The sequence below is a fragment of the Fusarium redolens genome (assembly GCF_020744475.1).
Source record: "Fusarium redolens strain MPI-CAGE-AT-0023 chromosome Unknown BKA55scaffold_8, whole genome shotgun sequence".
NCBI lineage: Eukaryota > Fungi > Ascomycota > Sordariomycetes > Hypocreales > Nectriaceae > Fusarium > Fusarium redolens.
Genome location: NW_025763671.1, coordinates 2,054,189 through 2,073,045, shown reverse-complemented (window position 1 = coordinate 2,073,045; position 18,857 = coordinate 2,054,189). Strand labels below are relative to the sequence as shown.

Sequence of the window (18,857 nt, the reverse complement as noted above, 5' to 3'; positions counted from 1 at the left end):
AGAGTGTGTTCCGAGTATAAAATAGTAATAATATCCACTTATCAAGATCTTATCAGACAGCAAGAAATCGATAAGCAGTCAGGTAAGAAAAGAAGGGCGCAGTGAAACCGCATGCATATTACTTATGTACATTACGACGACATTCCACTCGGAATCTAGGATGTTATGTTCCGGAATTGCACTGACCATGTTACATGAGGGGTTATGCATAATCCAGGGTCTTTCCTCAGTCCTACAGTCTTACTCATGGCGATACACCGCAGTCAGATCATCTCCATATCTTACGTATATTTAATCCACTGACTTGCTTTAACTGTTTCAGTTGATGAAAGGATTATACGACGATGTAGTATCAGTGCCACTATTCAGCAGGAGCCGCAATGCAGATGGGTAATATGGAGAGTGACGAGTCTTCCGATTGGGCCGCGGTTATGGTGTCGGAACCGCAGTGGCGATTCCGATATCGCGGAGTTAGTGGACGAAATAAATGGCGCAGATGGGGAGAGATGCCCTGTAATTGATCAACGGTCAGACAATATCTCCGTAATCTCCAGCGGCCCGTGATCCGTGATACAGAAGAGGTTGGAGTGGTCTTGGCGAATCGGTAGTTGGTCGCCAAGATAGAAAGGCCGAGATCCGTTACCATGAATGCATGGAATAAGCTATGTGCAATTATCCCGAGGTGACATTTATTTGCCAAGGGCTCAAGAACAAGCCTCGGTACAAACAGACGCGTAGTAAGCCCTAATGGGAATGGTGGTGTATCTTACGTGTGATCATCTCGCAATAGGCCCGCAAGGACCAACTTGTCACGACTCCAGGGTAACATGTCACAAACAATTTTACAAATGTTTGGTTTCAACACATCCACTACCGGGATCGTTTCACAGTAGAAGCAGAAGCCGGCAGTTGTCTCAAGAAATCTCATTCATGCTAAAATAATGCAAACACTGATGTACAATTTCGATGCCATGCCAAGTAATGTCAACCAATACCCTGCCTACAGCTTAGGTCCCTCCTCCTTACAGCACCCAGAAGTCAATCTCGACCCAATATCCTTATCAGAAGGAACATCAAGCGCCGGATTACCCGTAAAGAAATCCGAAGGCGAGATATGCAACTGCAGCATCTCAACAGGCATAACAGGCCAGTCCTCAACTCGAGGGTTATGCGTAAGGCCAAAGACACTCCAGCACACAATATCCTGATTCAACACGTCGTCGCATCGATCAGCTGCGTCGCTCACACCCCCGACTTCAGTCTTGCTGAGAAGAGTGTACCGTCCGCCAGCGAAGAACTCGTGGTCCTTGTACTTGGTCACCCAGAAATGATGCTTGGCGAATAGAGCGCGCTTGGCTTGTGTGCTGTTGGGGTCGGCGAGGAGGAGTTGTGTTGCTGGCGGTGTGATCTTGTAACCAACTGGCTTACCCGATACACGGTTCAGTTTGTTCAAGTTCTGAACCTTGAAAACCCTGTTGTTCATCGGAGCTGCGTCTATGCCTTGAGATGTAGTAATGGGCGTCTGACGAACTTCATACATGTTTCCATTAGGATTCGTCCTCTTATCCATTCTCAAAGGAAGACTCTCCTCCTGCACAACAGTGTTTTCAGAACCATCGATAGACGGATCAATACGAACGCAGAACACATGCTGATGATTTTGAGCGAGGGCTCCAGGGCTGACGACGTTTCCCCAGGGGGCGGTCTTGCCGGGGTCGATGTTGACGACGGAGACGATGCCAGTGGCGCGGGCTTCGACGACGATGCCAGCTGCTTGGTCGAATTTGTAGTTGAAGACGTACTCGTAGTTGGCGAGGGTGATGATGAACTGGATGACGAGCTCGCGGCGGCGGGTCACCACTGCGCGGCCGGTTCGCCAGTCGGTGTGTTTCCAGTTGATGCCGTTGTCTTGCTCGTGGAGACAGATGGCGTTCTTGGTTTCTTGGGCGGTGCCGTCTGCGTCTGTGAGGACACCGTCGAAGTACTGGGGTTGTTAGCTGAGAAGAGGGTGAGTTTGGGGTGGGGCGTACCTTGATGACACCGAGACAGTCGCAGCCGAGAGTAAGGTTGTTGACGCAGTGGCCAAGACCTCCGTCACCAAAGTCAAAGGCTTGCTTGCGGTGGTATGGTGGACGAGGATCAGCATAAGGGACAGTCTATATATGTAAGTATGTATCTCGTGAGTGTTTCCCAGTAAACTTACCATATCGCTGATACTCAATCTGTACATAACAGGACGTCCGTCATATCGGATATCGTGAACAACAGCACCCTCACGAGGATTAAACGTAACCCTCATTCTCCACTTCTGCCACTGGATAAGATTTCCCTCTGTAATCGAGAAACTAGGTCCCTGAGGCTGCACAACCATCAAAGGCTTCAAATCCTTCCTCGTCCCATTAGGGAGAAGCTCAGGAACGTACTCTGCGCTCTGGCAGTGATCAATACACCCAGCAGCGTAGGTCTTGTCAGTCAAACTATCACCCTTGCCGCCCGTAGCAGGCTCGTCAATGCGGATGATCTCCTTGGTAGCGGCATCCATGACGGGGATCAAGGGCATGGGATAAGCGTAAAAGTTGGAGTCTTGGCCTTTGCGAGCATCGCGCGCGAAGACGAGAGCTTGGAAGAAGCGAGTGTTTCCATCTTCCAAGTCTGGTGCACCATATGGCCAGGGCTCAATGACTGTCTCAAAACCCTCGGGGAGCTTGATTGCCTTGAGTTTATCCTGGAACATCTTTGATCTCTTGCAAGCATCAACCACAATATCAAACTCAGCACTAAACAATCAGCATCTCATCAACCCCATGAGTGAGGGGAAACTTACGTAGTCAGACTGGCTTGGTGCTCTTCACTGATAATCTCCTGCGCCACGATACTCCGCTTCGTAACATCAACCACAGACTCATAGTACTGCGACTTCTGATCTCCACCAATGACATCGTAAAACACCTGCGCGCAGCGATCAGGTCTTGGCGAAGAAGTAGTCAAAGCGCCTGAATGCTCAAGCTCCAGAAACTTGAGGACTTCTTCCTTGGGGGGCTCGAACAGATACGATTGTCTGAAGAACAGCAGCGCACCGGGGTGAGAGGCCTTGACGATGTCGCGTGCAAGGTTGGTCTCCCGTATGGTGAGGGCAGAAAGAGGATGTGGTGCAGCCATGTTGACAAAAAGACTCAAGACAATGGATACAATAGAATGGGGTTTGTTTGTTCAATCAGAGTCAGCTCAAAGTGATGTTTCGCAGCTGTCAAATAGTCCCCCCGGAAGGTGTCGTTCCGAGCGTTACACTCGGAACGCCTCTCGGAACGCGGAAGTGCAATCTTCTTATCTCCCCCCCTCCACTATCAACATCCCTAGTCAAGGATAACACACTCGTAAGAAAAACTAAGTTAGATTTCCCCGCGTTCTTGATACGGCCCCTGTTTAGCGTGTGTTTTGATCAAGATGTGATATGCCAGCGGGTAAGAACAGGGGGTACGTAGATATCTCTTTTCCCTTATCAACGTAGTTTAATAGACAGAGATTTCCGTGCTTTCCAGGAGCTCCGTAGACAGAAATTGCATTATAAAACGTTATTATTTGATCATTTGAAAATGGGCGATTTACAAGACTTGGACAAATATCCTGTGGCTGTTGATAAAGACGCCATGAGCCTTGAGGGTGATACCGGAGTTTCGAGCGATGATGCCCTGCGTCTTGCGCAGTTGGGCCATACGCAGGAACTTCGAAGACAGTATTCCCTCTTTTCTCTCTGTGCTCTATGCGTTTGTCTTATGGCGACATGGGAAGCTTTGTCCTCCGTCGTCGCTACAGCTCTCATCACCGGCGGAGCACCATGTCTCTTCTACAACTAGTCCGTCTCCCTCCCCCCCAAAACAAACACCACTAACATGAATAGTCTATTATCAGCAGTATGCTCAATCTGCATCGCTAGTTCCCTTGGCGAAATCGCTTCGATATATCCTACAGCTGGAGGTCAGTCAACCCTGGGTAGAGATCCTTTTAGCTTGAGACTAACGCTTCGGAATGGTACTCCAGGTCAATACCATTGGGTAGCAGCCCTTACGCCCGCTTCGATTCGATCGCACGCTTCTTGGGTCACAGGCTGGGTTAGCATTGGCGGGCAGGTTGTTCTTACATCATCTGCTGCGTTTGCTGCTGGTCTACAGATGCAGGCTCTTATAATTGTTAACAATGAGACGTATGTTCCTGAGCGGTGGCAGGGCATGTTGTTTTACTGGCTGGTTCTTGTTTATGCTCTTGCTCTTAATATTTGGGGTGATAGACTTCTTCCGTATATCAATACGGTGTCTGGTAAGTACTCTTGCAGGCTGGAGTTGTTTCGGAACTGACGCTTCCAGGTGCGATTCATGTCATCGGTTTTGTGACAATTGTTGTCGTTCTCGGTGTTATGGCACCCAAGAACTCGGCTTCTTTTGTCTTTACAGAGGTCACCAACTCTAGTGGCTGGGCCAACGATGGTGTATCTTGGCTAGTTGGCCTCTTGAGTGCTGTGTATCCTTTCCTCGGGTATGTCCTCATCTCCCAATCACTACATAACCATCTAACTATCACAGATATGACGCCGCCTGCCACTTAGCAGAAGAAATGCCCCACGCCAGCCGTAACGTCCCCCTCGCTATGGTCGGCAGTGTAACCGTCAACGGTCTCATGGGTCTCGTCTACGTAATCATCTTCCTCTTCTCAACAGGACCACTCGAGAAACTTCTCCAAACACCCACTGGTTTCCCCTTCATGCAAATCTTCCTTGACGCTACAAAGAGCCCTGCTGGTTGCATTGTTCTCTCCGTCATCATCACCTGTACTGCTGTCGCAGCGACTGTCGCTGGAGTTACTTCTACTTCGCGAACTTTGTGGGCTTTTGCTAGAGACAAGTCAACGCCGTTTGATAAGCAACTGAGTCAAGTCGATAAACGTCTTCAGATTCCTGTTTACGCTGTCGTTGTCGTCACTGTTCTTCAGATGCTTCTTGGTCTCATCTACCTCGGCAACACCACGGCTTTCAATGCTATCTTGTCAATGTCAATCATTGGCATGTATGTCAGCTATGCGTTTCCCATCATCGCAATGCTGTTCGCCAGGAAGAGTCTTCAAACTTCGAATGGCTTCGGTCCCTTCAAGCTTGGACGTATTGCTGGCCCAGCTGCGAATGTCATCAGCTTGATATGGATCACTATCGTTGTCATCTTCAGCACTTTTCCGTCGTCTATGCCAGTCACACCTCAGAACATGAACTACTCTATCGTTGTCATGGCTGGATGGCTCTTTGCTGGTATTGGATACTATGTCTTCCGTGGAAAGAACAAATTCGAGGTTCCGGTCGTTGACCTTGATGTTGTCGAGGGACTTCGTGACGGAGTTCATGACAAATAAATTGGATAGTGATAGTCAAAAAGTCGGTGATCGATAATACTTGGAATTGAGCGTTATAACAGGAAACCCAGATTGTTGGACACTGGATATTGGGCATAGGATTAGACGGAACATGGGGCATGACTGAAATATGTACGAGACACTTACGCGATGGACACGCTCATTAATACACTCCTGATACAATGATATTGTCACAGTCTGCTCCCCGACAAGTTCCATTAAACCAGTGACACCTAGAACGCCCCATTGAACCGACTCAGATCATCACCCTGCGCAACACCACCATTCTGATCAGGCAACGCAGCAGCCCCCTGATCAAGCCCATTAACCTGACTCACCGGCCTCATCATATTATCCTGCTCAAACGCACTAAATAAATTCAACAAATCCGTCTCCAGCCCAAACATATCCGCCATATTATCATCCATAAAATTACTCCCCACGCCACTTCTAGGCCAATTCGTCGGTACAACAGTCTGCTGCTGTCGAACCTCGGGCGTCTCCTGTTGCAGAATCTCCGCAAGTGCCGTGTTACCAGTTGGTGTGATTGGTGACTCTAGCGATAAAGCCCGATGAATCGTTCCTTTTAGCGAGCGCCAGAGTCGTCGACCTAGTTGGCCGTGCTGAGATATGTTTTTGAGAAGGCGTACGGCATCTTGGAAACTTTGTCTGCACCGATCGGCGAAGACGTCGGGGCCGTGACATACTGCTAGGAGAATTGTTGCCAAAGCGCCTGTGAGGAAATAATTAAATGTTGCTTTTTGGCGTGCATATATATCGCTTGTTTCGTTCAGGTTTACTAAAACTTGGATTGTGTCTTGTGCAAGGCTGACAACGAGTTGAGCGCCTTGCATGTCCGAGCGCAAGTTCTCAGCGCTCATAACGTGATGTCGCAGAACCAGGTTTCGAATGTAGTTTCCTCTTAGATAGAGGAGCGTTCTTAAGCGCTGTAGAACTCGAGGTTGATGACGTGGAGCTTGTGACAGTCGAGGGTACACGAGCTGTAAATCATCGGGTATGGAGTGAATCCATTTCTGAGTTAGAAAATCGAAGAAGTCGACTTTATCTTTTGGAACCATGAATGGTGATGAGTCAAGTGGTAGATCCTCCCAGACTTTAGAGCATAATTTGGCGTAGGAGACCATACATCGAAGATACGGATGTTCCTCACCCTATCAACTGTGAGTATACGTATGTCCCTCGGGATATGAGGGGAACCTACTGGCTCTGGACATTGGGGATCTATATCCCGATCCGAAATGCCGAATGATAGACTAGTGCCATAACTCCACCTTCGGTCCAGGATGTATACACACCAGAAACAACGAATCGCCAAATCTCGTTCTGAAGGGTTCTTGAAGTTCTCAAAGAGTGAGGTTCGGCGGTGGAGGCCGATTTCAAGGGCTTCGCGACCGGCGTTGCCGATGGCTCTCCAGGCGAGGAGGTCTTCTCCACAATGAAACCAGTAGATGCTCTGTAAACGTCAGTAATAGTAAAGAAACAGTAGGGAATAGACTTACCAGCATTATCATGAGTTGAAGTTCTTGAAGATCGATAAACGCCTCGCCTGATACCCTGCAAATTACAGGCTCAACATCATCAATCAACCTCTTGCTGATGTTATTCAGCCCCTGTGCCTCTATCGCAACAGACGTAGCAACCGCCAACTTGATAGCCTGAACATCCTTAAGCGTATTCTCCATTGGCGTCTGAAACACCGAAACTGCCTTGCCCGATAACTCATTAACATCAATGAACGGATAAACACTCTGGATCTCCTCATTATAAACACCCAACAACCTCTGAACCTCCCCAATCCCCAAACTCGGCAGAATCTCAACATCTTCAATCCCTGGAGAAAGATGCTCACTCTCAACAACAGGTTCTGTCTCGCTGGGTGATTCAGCCGGCGTGCTTGTACCAGTAGCATTTGGTTCGATACCCATTCCTGTGAGGGAGTTTTCTGCGATCTGGAAGCTGTACGCTGAGCGCGTTGGACCGACGAATTGAGGCTCGCGCGGCTCGGTCCTCACGTTGCGGATGTCTTTGCGGTAGGTGGAGGGGTGGCCTTGGGGAGTGGATTTTGTGGAGGAGAGGGTTATTTGGGGTAGACGCTGGGATACGTCTTGGAGGGCTGATGTTAGGGCGTTAACTTGGTTTTGGAGGGCGATTACTTGTTGGCTTAGAGATGTGACATCTGTCCTATAGAATGTGTTAGTATCATGTATGCGAGATGGATGAGAAACTCACTGAGGTTCTTGAGTTGAGCGTCTTCGCGATGGCTCACTATCTTCTTTCGCTGGCTGAGTGGTTGGAGCAAAGATGCATTCAACTTTATTCACATCACATCTCTTACAAATATCATCACCCTCCTCCCTCACACACTTGAGCTTCTTCTTCTTACACTCATTGCTAACAGCGTCAGTATATCTCAAGCCCTCAGGGATGGTGGTCGCGTACCAAGCTACAGGCGCGTATTTGGCGCGTTTACTCCGCTGATGAGATGACGTGGCCGACTCTGCAATTGAGCCTATTCTCTTGCGACCAGGATCCATCAGTCATTCCTCGATATGTCGCGTGTTGTTAATCGAGGCTCATGAAATACGGGGTGGAATTATGTGTTGTAGTGTTCAAGGTCACTAAAGAAAAGGGCGGGGCTGCCTGTAATTATTTCTATCCGGGGGTCGCTTATCCAGATATTCCGCTAGACCAAACCTGACAAGGCCTAGACCTTGCTGATGTCCTTATCAATTCTTTAGCACTTCTTATCGTACAGCAATAAAGTTTTGACCTTTCTCCAAGTGGTTATTACTTCCACTCACTGATTGCGTCTCTAGCGTCTTGTTTCCCATAACTTATCGATACTTCATCCGTCCTTCTAATCCCACTACTATCGTTCTGAGTCTTTGTATCGCGAAGTATACTCTCGTCGCTGGCATTCGCATTATATGCAATGACTGTTCTGTTTGAAGGACCGCTGCCGCCAATTGTTTCTGTACCGGGCATTGAACCGTTGCCGTATTTTCGACCGCTGTGATTGCCGTACATGGGGAGTTTGTACGAACTGGCCGCGCCGGAGCTGTCGCCTTGGCTGCCGTATCTGAAGCGCACGTAGAGAGGGCGGAGGACGGGGATGGAGGAGCACATGATTGTCACGGTGCTTTCCGTTGCGGACCATATGAGCATGTCCACTGTGTCGTCTGCAAAAGTTAGTAAATCGATGACTGGTGGTGAATGAAGGGGCATACAGATGTATTCACTGGCGTTCAACCCGTTGAGAGCGACGGTGCGGACAATGCCGCAGATACCAGCACTAATAATGTCAGCATGATAGAAAGCAGTCGTCGATGGATGGCTTACAAGATACCAAGACTGAGACCGCATGCGACAGTGATCTTCTCTTTGCGCTTCATGTTAAGCTCCCAGATGACGAACCACGGAAGAATCGCGAAACAAAAGTCCGCAACGACAAACCAAGCTATACACATTAGCGACACTCAAAACCGCCAAGCCGCCAGAAACTCACATCCAACAGTCAACCCGACCTTGGAAAAGTCAATCCAACACGTCCCCGGAACCCGTCGATCCCAAGTCCTCTGCACAGGGTCACACTGTACAACGACAACAATACTCGAAAACAGCGTGATGAACACCGTTCCTGCTAGAAAAGCCCAGATGAAAGCCTTCTGGAATTTGTTCCGTACGATGCGAAGTAAAAAGATACCGACAGCGCATTTTCCAAGACCGATTACCATTAATCCGGCTACTTGGCTGTAGATTTCTAGCTCCACGGCTCGGAAGTATGCATCGGGATTGCCAACGTCTGCGAATTTGCGACCGAGACCGTATTTTGTTCCGGCTGTGACGAAGGCGGAGTAGATGATCTGGAAGACCTACAGATTGTGAGGATGAGTTGTTGGAGAGGGAGTGAAGGTCATACCAATGCGATGATGACGAGATAATCATCTGCTCCGACAGAGTGCAGGATTTGAGATCTCGTGTATAATCTCAGTCCAACAAAGACTGCAAAAATAACGACTTGAACCCATAGCACTGCATTGAGCATAGGCCCCAGGCCTCCATAGTAACTCGTCATGATTGCAAAGACCCAGTGTTAATAACAAAGAGAAATAGAAGCTGAAGTGGCTCGCCTTGTTCGGCGGAACTCACGACCTTATCGACTCGAAGCGAGGCAACATCCTCTTCTGATCACACGTTTCTCCAGTGGTCTAACTAGTGTGTTGGTTGACTGGGAAAAAGAAAGGAGTGAAGGATCACTTCCTAGCGCGTTTCAATGCATGGTTAAGGGGAATTGTTGGCTAACCTCTGCTTCAACAAGATCTACAAGAAAACCCTTGTTGACGATATGATATGTTTGGCACGAATGACGCAAGCTTGGAGATGGACCAATAGTCAAGGTTGCTGTAACATGTTGTGTCAGTTACGGCTTAAGTTTTCTGTAGGCGAGGACAAGCATGGCGTGACTGTTGGTTGATGCGGGCTTTGTTATCTCTTTTCTCCTGGTATATCATACATGATAGACCTCTAGTTATTCTTGGACCTTTCACATCGTGAGTGTCTGGATCCTCGCAGAACCCGAACACCTGGGCTGCTGCAGGAACTTGACTTGGCCGCATTATGCAACAAGGTAAAAGTCTCTTGCAATGGATTCTGCAGTCAATTAATTCTCCCCGGATGCCGCCATCCGCAGGATTTTGCCGAGACAATCAACAGCCCCCACATACTTTCCAGAGCTCCGGTGATGCTCTCTTTGCTTTTTCTCAGGGTCACTCCCACCCGGACGTTTTACTCCCCCATGCCATGATTCGTCGAACTTGAATGTATGTCATGATGGGGTCGCCTGAGAAAACCTCACCAGAAATAGGGAAGCCGTCAGAGTAACATCGCCTTTTCGACAACATTGATCATACTGGTGTTGCAGTAACTTTATCCACCAAGACTTTGATTAGCGGTTCCGATGTAATGACACAATTGAATGGATTATCAGAGTTTCTTTTGAGACAACTTGAAGGATTCAGGCGAAACTACAGTAGATCCACTTATAGAACCAGGGATACGCTGATCACGGCTCAACGTTGCATTTATGAACCGCGTCATTTCGCCGGGCCGTTACGGGTCAACCACCATCAGGTCAACGGTTCAAATGCATTGATCAACGGTTTTTAGGCGTGCTTGCTACAGGTAAGCATGAGATTACCGGATCTTGCATCCTTTAAGTCAGAGCTTATATCACCCATTCTCATTAAGGCAACAGCTCTGTTCTATGGCACCTCCGAATGACTTGAGCCTCAAGAACTCGCATTGTTTAGCAGTGGAGCTATAACGCGAAGAATTGCCCGAAGTATCCCGCGTTCCCCGTGGGATTCAGATCCTAGCTAAGCGACCTTGTCCTGTGGGGACTTAACTGACAAGTGGGCAAACAATTCATTTTCTGTATAAGTGACATTTCACCATGGGCTGTTCATATTCATGTTGTTACGCGGGTATATAGACGATACTAACGCATATGATGAAGCATGCATTCCGTTGTCAAGGACAGAGGCGATGTTGCACTCATTGGCTAATAAGTAATAGCAATAACACATATAACTCTTTTTACGCCATTTCTTAGCCGGTATTCGTAGGATCTATTAGATAGAAACTCTCCTCACATCCATCACACCAACTCTTCATCCTGGTCAGGGGCAGCAGGGTTGGCCCGCATCAATGTGCCTCAACTGAATCATTAGTCTAAGTGAAGACATCTTACAGTCAACTTATTTATACAAGCGAGAGTTGTCTCAAACCATCTATCACATCCCCAAAACATACTCACACTCTTGTACTTGACACTTCACAATGGGCGGCTCAGTTGATTCTTCAACAAACGATCTCATCGCCATCCTTGATGATGTAAAGCCCAGTCAATTCGGCGGCGATGAAGTCGAGCGCCTTCGCGTCCGTGCAGCTGCCCGTCGTCTTTTATCCAGAGTTGAAACTCCATATGAACGAGCGTGGGGTTTTTGCTTTGAACATCCTGCTGTTTTCGCGGCGCTGCAGACTGCGATTGATTTGGGAATCTGGACGGCTTGGACCAAAGAGGGTGGTGGGAAGAAGACGATTGATGAGTTGGTCAAGTTGACAGGGAGGGATGTTGAACCTAACTTGCTGCGTGAGTTATTATATTTTTGTGATGTTGGTCGAAGCTTACGTGTGTTCAGGACGTCTGTTCCGTCTCTTGGCTGCGTTTTATGTAGTTGAGGAGACTGGCGTAGATACTTTCAAGCCTACGCCCTTCTCTTACGCTATAGGTGACGAAAGTACCAAGGTCCGAGCCTCCCTCCAAGCAGCGTAAGTCTCCCAATCACAAAGCCGGCTCTTCGACTAAACAACCTAGAACCTACCAATACATCTCAGCTGGCCAAAACCTCCCCAAATACCTCGCCAAGATAGGTTACAAAGTCCCCATAGCAGCCGAAGACAACAACTACGCAGGCAGCGATCCCGACGGCCTCAACTTCTTCGGTCGTCTTCAGAAGAGTTCAGAGTACTATGAAGCTTTCACAGGCCACATGGAGGCCTGGACCTCTTGGAAGACACCCTGGACGAAGATTTACGATCCTAGCAAGTTGATCGAGGGTGCAGACCTGAGTAAACCGCTTGTTGTGGATGTTGGTGGTAATACTGGTATTGATATCTCGCATGTTTTAAAGGCGAGACCGGACTTGCCAAAGGGGGCTTTGGTGTTGCAGGATCTACCGGAGATTATTGAACGGGCTGATGTTGATGAAAAGATCACGGCTATGGCTCATGATTTCTTCAAACCTCAGCCTGTGAAGGGTAAGTCTCCCCATTCTTACTAAGTGGGAACTTAAGTACTGACTCAAGTCTAGGAAGCCGGGCTTACTTTATGCACGCCGTTCTTCACGACTGGCCTGACGCTCAAGCAACACAGCTCCTTCAGAACACCAAGGACGCAATGCAGAAGGGCTACTCTAAACTCTTTATCTATGATATCGTGCTGCCACCAACTGGAGCTAGTATCAGCCAGACCACCATGGACGTTCAGATGATGTCTCTTCTTTCAGCTTCTGAGCGAACCAAGAGTCAATGGGAGGAATTGCTTACAGGGGCTGGGTTCAAGATTGTTAAGTTTTGGCCTGACCCTCAGCAGTACGAGATGTTGATTGAGGCTGAGGTTGCATGAATCAGTGATTAAAGTATGTCTGTGATGGTATGGAGGACAGTAGTGGGTGACAATGAACATGAATAGAGTATCTGTTGCTCAGCGCCCCCAAAAAGACACTAGGTCTTATTTCAGCTCAGGAGTCTCAACATAATCAGTCACAAAGAAGAATAGCCATGAGCCGAAGCATATCATAAGCCCATCGAGATAACTGCGACATGCATCCCTGACTCAGTCCATCAACTAAACACCACTTTGATCAGCGAGAGCTACGTATTCCCTTTCAAGTCTCGGCAAATCAACGACCCCAAAAATTTAAAAACATGACCGCCGAGAGGAAAAAGCAGCCATCCTTGCCCTTTAATGCCAGAAAATCGAATCTTTAATTGGGATTTTTTAATGTGTTGGCTTGATACATCTAGTTGAGATATCATAAGCTTTAACTATCAATCAATCAATCGAGTTTCTAGAGAGATATCGCCTTCCTTCTCGGGTCACAGTTTGAATCTAGTATCGACTCTTTTCTATGTCATACTAAAAGACCAGCCTTCTTGTCTAAACTACCATTCCCCGCGCTTTGTCGAAGCTATCGACAGTTTTATTTCTTCCTCTGTTCTTTTTCCAAGGAGTTCTTCAATCCCCTGATGACCATATCTTCATAAGCACCTCGCCACCAACAAACTTCGCTTCTTCAGGAGTAAGCATGCGGCCATATCATGGCGTCTGGCTTGCAGCTTGACACGGTCATGTTCTTCTTCTGAGGTCCAAGCAGATCCCTGCGCCAAGTTTGTTACAGCTGTCTGTCACAGTTGGGTGGATGAGAGCATGGAGTTGAAAATCTTGACACCATCCATAGAGCCGAGCCATATGGATGCGCCATAATCGGTGGTCTTATCGACAAGGCCATCTCAGGGGAGCTGACAGCGTGAAATCCCCAAATTCAGTCGCTGCCGGGAACTCAAAGCTTTCTCCATCCCTATGTCAACCTTGCTCAACCCACAGCGTTAATCATGGAGGGGGACTAAGGTGGTACCTTTGCCTATCTCCTGCATGCTGTACCTGTTGCTTGTATGGTGGAGAAGCCGTCCGAGTAATGGACTTACGGGGCAAAGACGCGGATTTTATCGCCATTCATTTCCAAAACAATATGTCATATCGATGGGATAACTTTCTAAGAACAACTAGCATAGGGTATCTAAAACGGCCTCGGGCCAAAGCTTCACTTTACTCCCATGGACCCTCGAGATATATCTCTAGCCATCTATAGTTTACCGATCTAGACATCCTATCAAAAAAAGTGTCAGTGGCTTCGACTTCTATATTCAGAGGGGCCTGTCTCCTTCTCTCATCAAGGTTGCTTTTTCGGACCAGGTGTTCTCCAATGTCTTTTCAGCGGGTGCTCCAGTTTGTCATCATCGTCGTCGAAGTAAACAATGAATGCGCGCATCTCCACCATTGCTGCTTTTAACCTCTGTATTGCTAATCCTGTGGTATCGGTGAGCTCTCGTGACATGCCGGCTCACCGCCAAAAGACGCTTGAGATTTCCTCATCAGCCCTCGGGGTCAAGATCTCGCTGAAGAATTACTTGGCTTGGTCTCAGCGAAAGCACAGAAGATTGCCGAGAAGCTGACTGAGTTGTTTCCCTCTTCTCATCCGTGAACGCTTAGTACCATCGCTCCTCTTACTCTGAGAGATGAGAAGTTGGCATCGCGGTGTGTCATGGAGCCACCGACTCAACATTTGTTAAATACACCAGTAATGTTTACCAATCCAAAGTTAGTTGCTGTGGTATTTGATCACTTGTAAATGGTATGTCATCAGTCATGATGTGCCATAAACACGGCCTTCTGCAGATGCCGCTTTATGAAGACGGCCCGGAGGAGATCCGTAGACTGGCTCCAAATGCCATGAAGCCGGAACAGGATGTGAAACGTATAAATCCACTTCTTTACTAGTCCGCCTCGAGCTCCTTTTCTCTCGCCAATTTGCCTAGCACAAGTCATCCAAGAAATATTAACTCTATAGTAACTCGATTTGCCAATGACGGAATTACCGCTTGTCCTATGGGAAGTGATAATGCGTCTGACCTGCAGCGACTCGTGCCAGTACATCGCCCGATAATTACCATTTCTGGATTATTCCTCGATGTGAACGAATAGAGACGTATGTGCCTGATGAAATGCTCAATTTTCTGACGAGTACTATGCGGCGATCTATATGAGATGCTGCTGACTTGTTCTTAGGACACTACTTGGTTTCAGTACTGCGTATTGAGTCACTGAACAGGTTATATGAGAGTTTCAGATGTTAACAGCGCCTTTCTCTGCCTGGTTAAGTTCTCGACTTGCTCCCATTAACATTTTCGAGCTGCATTCATAATTTCATTCTGTCGTAATACCCGTCATTCTACGCCCTCTCAATCCATCATATAGATCATTATCTACATCATTCTGCATTAGTTGAAGAAGAAGATTGGCGCCTACTGATGAAGGACATCATCAGGAGAAATGTCTACTCGATACGTAGGTCGACATGATGGCACAGTCTTAAATGTGGAGAGTTAGGAAGATCCTCACTTCTATAATTGCCAACATCCTATTAGATCTAACTTTTCCAGGAGACAAACGTCATATTCAAAACTAGACAGTATAGGGCACTTAGATATTAATGTATCTTAGAATTCGTAGAATAGATAGACTCAAAAGTCAATACCGGCGGCCTGTAAAAGATGCCAAATTCAGGTTGGTCGATAAAACTACAGTACAGGGTACGCCCAAGAAAGTCCAGTTTCATTCAGAATCCTCCGCCGCAAAAATGATCAGGTCAACTCGGGATTTCTTTTTAAGTTCAATTGAAGTCCTTGAACTTCAAGCACTCTATCTGACTCAGTCTCAACCCTTGTGGGTAAACTCTGTTCTGTTGTCCCATTTAATATTGGGTACTGGCACGGTATCATGCGTTATTTGAATACGGGCGCTAACACGGCTCGGCAGAGGATCATCGACTGTTGAGCAACAAAAACCGTGAATACGAACAGCCACAACGTATCCAAAAAGTCAGTTATTCTCAGTTCTGGACGCTCAATTGACTCTTGGCGATGCTCAAGTCGAGTCAAAAAGTGAGGCTATAGCGAATACAGTAATTAAGCGGTCAGCACGTGGCGCGATCAGCAAACTCACTGAAGGTCTGAAGCGGTCGCAGAAAAAGAGGGAGGCTGGGCCCTTGAAACCGGTCTCATTAACCTTATTGTTATCGTTGAACAGAGCATCACTCGTATCACCTTGCACAGAACGGCTCCTCACATCCGATCACGTCACAGAAATACAAAGCCGAGTACGTGCAAAAAGCAGCCGAGGCGCCCGAGCCTGCGCTAGAAACAGCGGTATTGGTTCGAGAAGTTCTTTTGATCTCAGCCACCTCGGGAAGGTTATCTCCAAAAGTGTCATCTGACTCACTAACGCGTGGCGAGGCGTTCTTTTAGTCTTGTCAGACTCGCGTGTGGCTTGCATGCGGAGGAATGTAAATGGCTTTGCTTATCACGATAAGTTAGATGATCAATTGATGGAATTGCGTATTTTGTACTCCGTACTCAAGTTTATGCAGATCGGACGAGGTCTTGTGTCTAACCGAGACAAAGTGAACCAATTGTTTCAATTATACAGATAAGACACCCCATAAGATTACAAGGATATTTTGTACAAGGCCCGTCCTTTTGTAGCGTGAGCAAAAGCGATGACGATTAGAAAGCTAGCACCTCTCAAATAAACAAGCTACAGTGGATAAGGCAAATGAGGGGAAGAACTGCCGCATGAAATCAAGATCTGCACCTCCAAAAAAAGCTTACAGTCCAAAAGAACCCTGAAATTTGGAGCTCGCCAGGATAGGAAGGTCTATATACCCGCGGGGCGGAACTTTTGCTCTCCACACTTGCACCGAGTGAGGCAGTTCCTGATAGAACATGGATGTTTCTTATGTACGATGCCGTTCTTACCGGTCAATCCTATGTGATATGCACAATAATCCTTGACATGGTGCAAGTGCCGTGTTTCCGTCCAGTGACATCAGATTACCCATGACGCAAAAAAGTGTACCATTCAATTTATTGTGCAATGCTAACGTCTGTCATGGTCTATAAGAACCTCCCGCTATGTCCTACACCTAAACCGCCCAGCACGACCAAACTGTCTCTCAAAAATGCGGTTCAGTCTGATCAGCACTCTTCTGGCCTTTGGGACATTGTCCCAGGCTGCGTTCAACAAAGGTGCCATCAACGCCTTCAATCGTGTTCATCCTAGACGATACGATGAGAGGCGCGCTGCTGCACCGGTTGTCCCGGAGCAGCCTGACCTTGAGAAACGAGCCAAGAAGAGCAAGTTCCTGAACAAGCATTCTGAAAAGTTTGTTGTTAATGGGTCTGCTATTCCTGAGGTTGATTTCGACGTTGGAGAGTCTTATGCTGGACTGCTCCCGATTTCTCAGGATCCGGATGAGGAGCGCAAGTTGTACTTTTGGTTCTTTCCTAGTACCAACCCCAAGGCTAAGAAGGAAGAGGTTGTCATTTGGTAAGTCACGTCTAATGGATTGGAGATGCATGCTGACTGTTTAGGTTGAACGGTGGCCCTGGCTGCAGTTCTCTCAGTGGTCTTCTCACCGAAAACGGTCCTTTCCTCTGGCAAGAGGGAACTCTCTCCCCCGTGCCAAACACATACAGCTGGACCAACCTGTAAGACTACTCAAACTCTAACCATGGCTTGACTAACAGTACTAGCACAAACGTTATCTGGATCGAACAACCCGTCGGTGTAGGCTACAGCCAAGGCAAGCCCAACATCACCAACGAAGTAGAACTCGGCAAGCAATTCATCGGCTTCTGGAAGAACTTCATCGACACCTTTGAACTAAAGGGCGCCACTACCTACATCACCGGAGAATCATACGCAGGCTACTACGTACCCTACATCGCCGATGCATTCATCACAGCCAACGACGACGATTACTACAAGCTCGGCGGCGTAGCCATCAACGATCCTATTATCGGTGACGGCACTCTTCAGCAGCAAGCTGTCATCTTCCCGTATATTGAGTACTGGTCGAACTTGTTCTATATTAACCAGACGTACACGAATGCTCTGCGATGGACGCATCAGCACTGTGGGTATGAGAAGTATCTCGAGAAGTATGGAACTTTCCCTCCGCCTGAGGAGAAGTTTCCTGTTCTGCCTGATCCGTATGCCGATACGAATCCCAAGAGCAACTATACTTGTGATATCTTCGATTGGGCTTACTCAGCTGCTCTTGATTCGAACCCTTGCTTCAACATTTATCACATCACTGATACTTGCCCTCATGCGTACAGCCAGCTCGGCATTGTCAACCAGGTAGGCCTCCTTTCTCCATCTTCACAAATAACACATATTGACAATTTCAGGGTGATTATTCTCCTCCTGGAGCTAAGGTCTACTTCAACCGCACAGATGTCAAGAAGGCTCTCAACGCCCCCATCGACCAGACCTGGTATCAATGCACTCCCAACAAGGTCTTTGGCTTCGGCGACCCCAACTCCAACCGCAGCGACACTTCCCTGGCCCCCGCTCAAAACGACGTTCTGCGTCGCGTGATCGAGCACACAAACAACACCATCATCGGAGTAGGTCGTCTCGACTTTCTCCTCCCTCCCAACGGAACCCTCTTCGCCATCCAGAACGCTACTTGGAACGGCAAGAAGGGTTTCCAGAAGTATCCCCAGGACAAGGAGTTTTACGTTCCTTTCCACATTGATTATAATGGTGGACGACTTAGTGAGGAGGGTATTGTTGGACAGTGGGGTGAGGAGCGTGGTTTGACGTGGTATGAGGTTCAGCTTGCGGGTCATGAACTTCCGGGATATACTGCTGGTGCGGGATACCGTGTCGTTGAGAAGTTGCTGGGAAGGATCAAGAATTTGGGAACGATTGAGAACTTTACTACGCAAAAGGGTGATTTCCAGGGTCATCCTCATGAGCGGGACTTTAGCGTCGTGAACCCGTTGGGTCTTCCTTGGGGTCATGGATTTAGCTACGCTTAGGCGCCTGTCTGCAGATAATTCTTGACTTGATAGCGCAAATCCCAATTGATTCATTGGGCACATCTTCTTATTCATGCAAATTACTTGGAGTCTGGTTTGTCTTGCATTCTCGTCAGTTCTCCGGGTTTTATGAACTGGTTCCCAAGTGAGGGGATTCCCAAATCACATGATAAACTCAATTTCGTGCAACCTATTCTCTTTGCGCACTTTGC

The 18,857-nt window shown here is 47.8% G+C and overlaps 6 protein-coding genes across 6 annotated transcripts; 3 read left to right on the top strand and 3 right to left on the bottom strand.

Annotated features, from left to right (window-relative positions):
* Positions 1 to 830: 830 nt before the first annotated feature.
* BKA55DRAFT_728491 (copper amine oxidase) lies at positions 831 to 3,159 on the bottom strand (the record flags this gene model as incomplete). The annotated part of the gene is made up of 4 exons (XM_046201177.1): positions 831 to 1,984; positions 2,031 to 2,156; positions 2,204 to 2,777; positions 2,825 to 3,159. 4 exons carry the CDS (start codon positions 3,157 to 3,159, stop codon positions 1,001 to 1,003), a joined length of 2,019 nt encoding a protein of 672 aa, XP_046049675.1. The 3' UTR covers positions 831 to 1,000.
* A 488-nt stretch (positions 3,160 to 3,647) lies between these two features.
* Positions 3,648 to 5,394, top strand: BKA55DRAFT_594433 (amino acid/polyamine transporter I; the record flags this gene model as incomplete). The annotated part of the gene is made up of 5 exons (XM_046195666.1): positions 3,648 to 3,853; positions 3,899 to 3,975; positions 4,039 to 4,314; positions 4,362 to 4,530; positions 4,578 to 5,394. The coding sequence occupies 5 exons, from the start codon at positions 3,648 to 3,650 to the stop codon at positions 5,392 to 5,394; spliced, it is 1,545 nt and encodes a 514-aa protein (XP_046049674.1).
* Positions 5,395 to 5,627: 233 nt separating this feature from the next.
* On the bottom strand, positions 5,628 to 7,949 carry BKA55DRAFT_511285 (uncharacterized protein; the record flags this gene model as incomplete). The annotated part of the gene is made up of 6 exons (XM_046187691.1): positions 5,628 to 6,566; positions 6,617 to 6,868; positions 6,915 to 7,596; positions 7,645 to 7,693; positions 7,751 to 7,806; positions 7,855 to 7,949. 6 exons carry the CDS (start codon positions 7,947 to 7,949, stop codon positions 5,628 to 5,630), a joined length of 2,073 nt encoding a protein of 690 aa, XP_046049673.1.
* A 253-nt stretch (positions 7,950 to 8,202) lies between these two features.
* Positions 8,203 to 10,076, bottom strand: BKA55DRAFT_644693 (uncharacterized protein; the record flags this gene model as incomplete). The annotated part of the gene is made up of 6 exons (XM_046197188.1): positions 9,956 to 10,076; positions 9,335 to 9,447; positions 8,921 to 9,287; positions 8,755 to 8,872; positions 8,643 to 8,707; positions 8,203 to 8,594 (listed from the first exon to the last, which is right to left on the bottom strand). The coding sequence occupies exons 1-6, from the start codon at positions 10,029 to 10,031 to the stop codon at positions 8,203 to 8,205; spliced, it is 1,131 nt and encodes a 376-aa protein (XP_046049672.1). The 5' UTR covers positions 10,032 to 10,076.
* A 1,177-nt stretch (positions 10,077 to 11,253) lies between these two features.
* Positions 11,254 to 12,601, top strand: BKA55DRAFT_512130 (S-adenosyl-L-methionine-dependent methyltransferase; the record flags this gene model as incomplete). Its single annotated transcript, XM_046187777.1, has 4 exons — positions 11,254 to 11,566; positions 11,616 to 11,745; positions 11,792 to 12,234; positions 12,288 to 12,601. The coding sequence occupies 4 exons, from the start codon at positions 11,254 to 11,256 to the stop codon at positions 12,599 to 12,601; spliced, it is 1,200 nt and encodes a 399-aa protein (XP_046049671.1).
* Positions 12,602 to 16,775: 4,174 nt separating this feature from the next.
* BKA55DRAFT_690584 (Alpha/Beta hydrolase protein) lies at positions 16,776 to 18,645 on the top strand (the record flags this gene model as incomplete). The annotated part of the gene is made up of 4 exons (XM_046199522.1): positions 16,776 to 17,143; positions 17,188 to 17,304; positions 17,350 to 17,959; positions 18,010 to 18,645. 4 exons carry the CDS (start codon positions 16,776 to 16,778, stop codon positions 18,643 to 18,645), a joined length of 1,731 nt encoding a protein of 576 aa, XP_046049670.1.
* Positions 18,646 to 18,857: the final 212 nt, after the last annotated feature.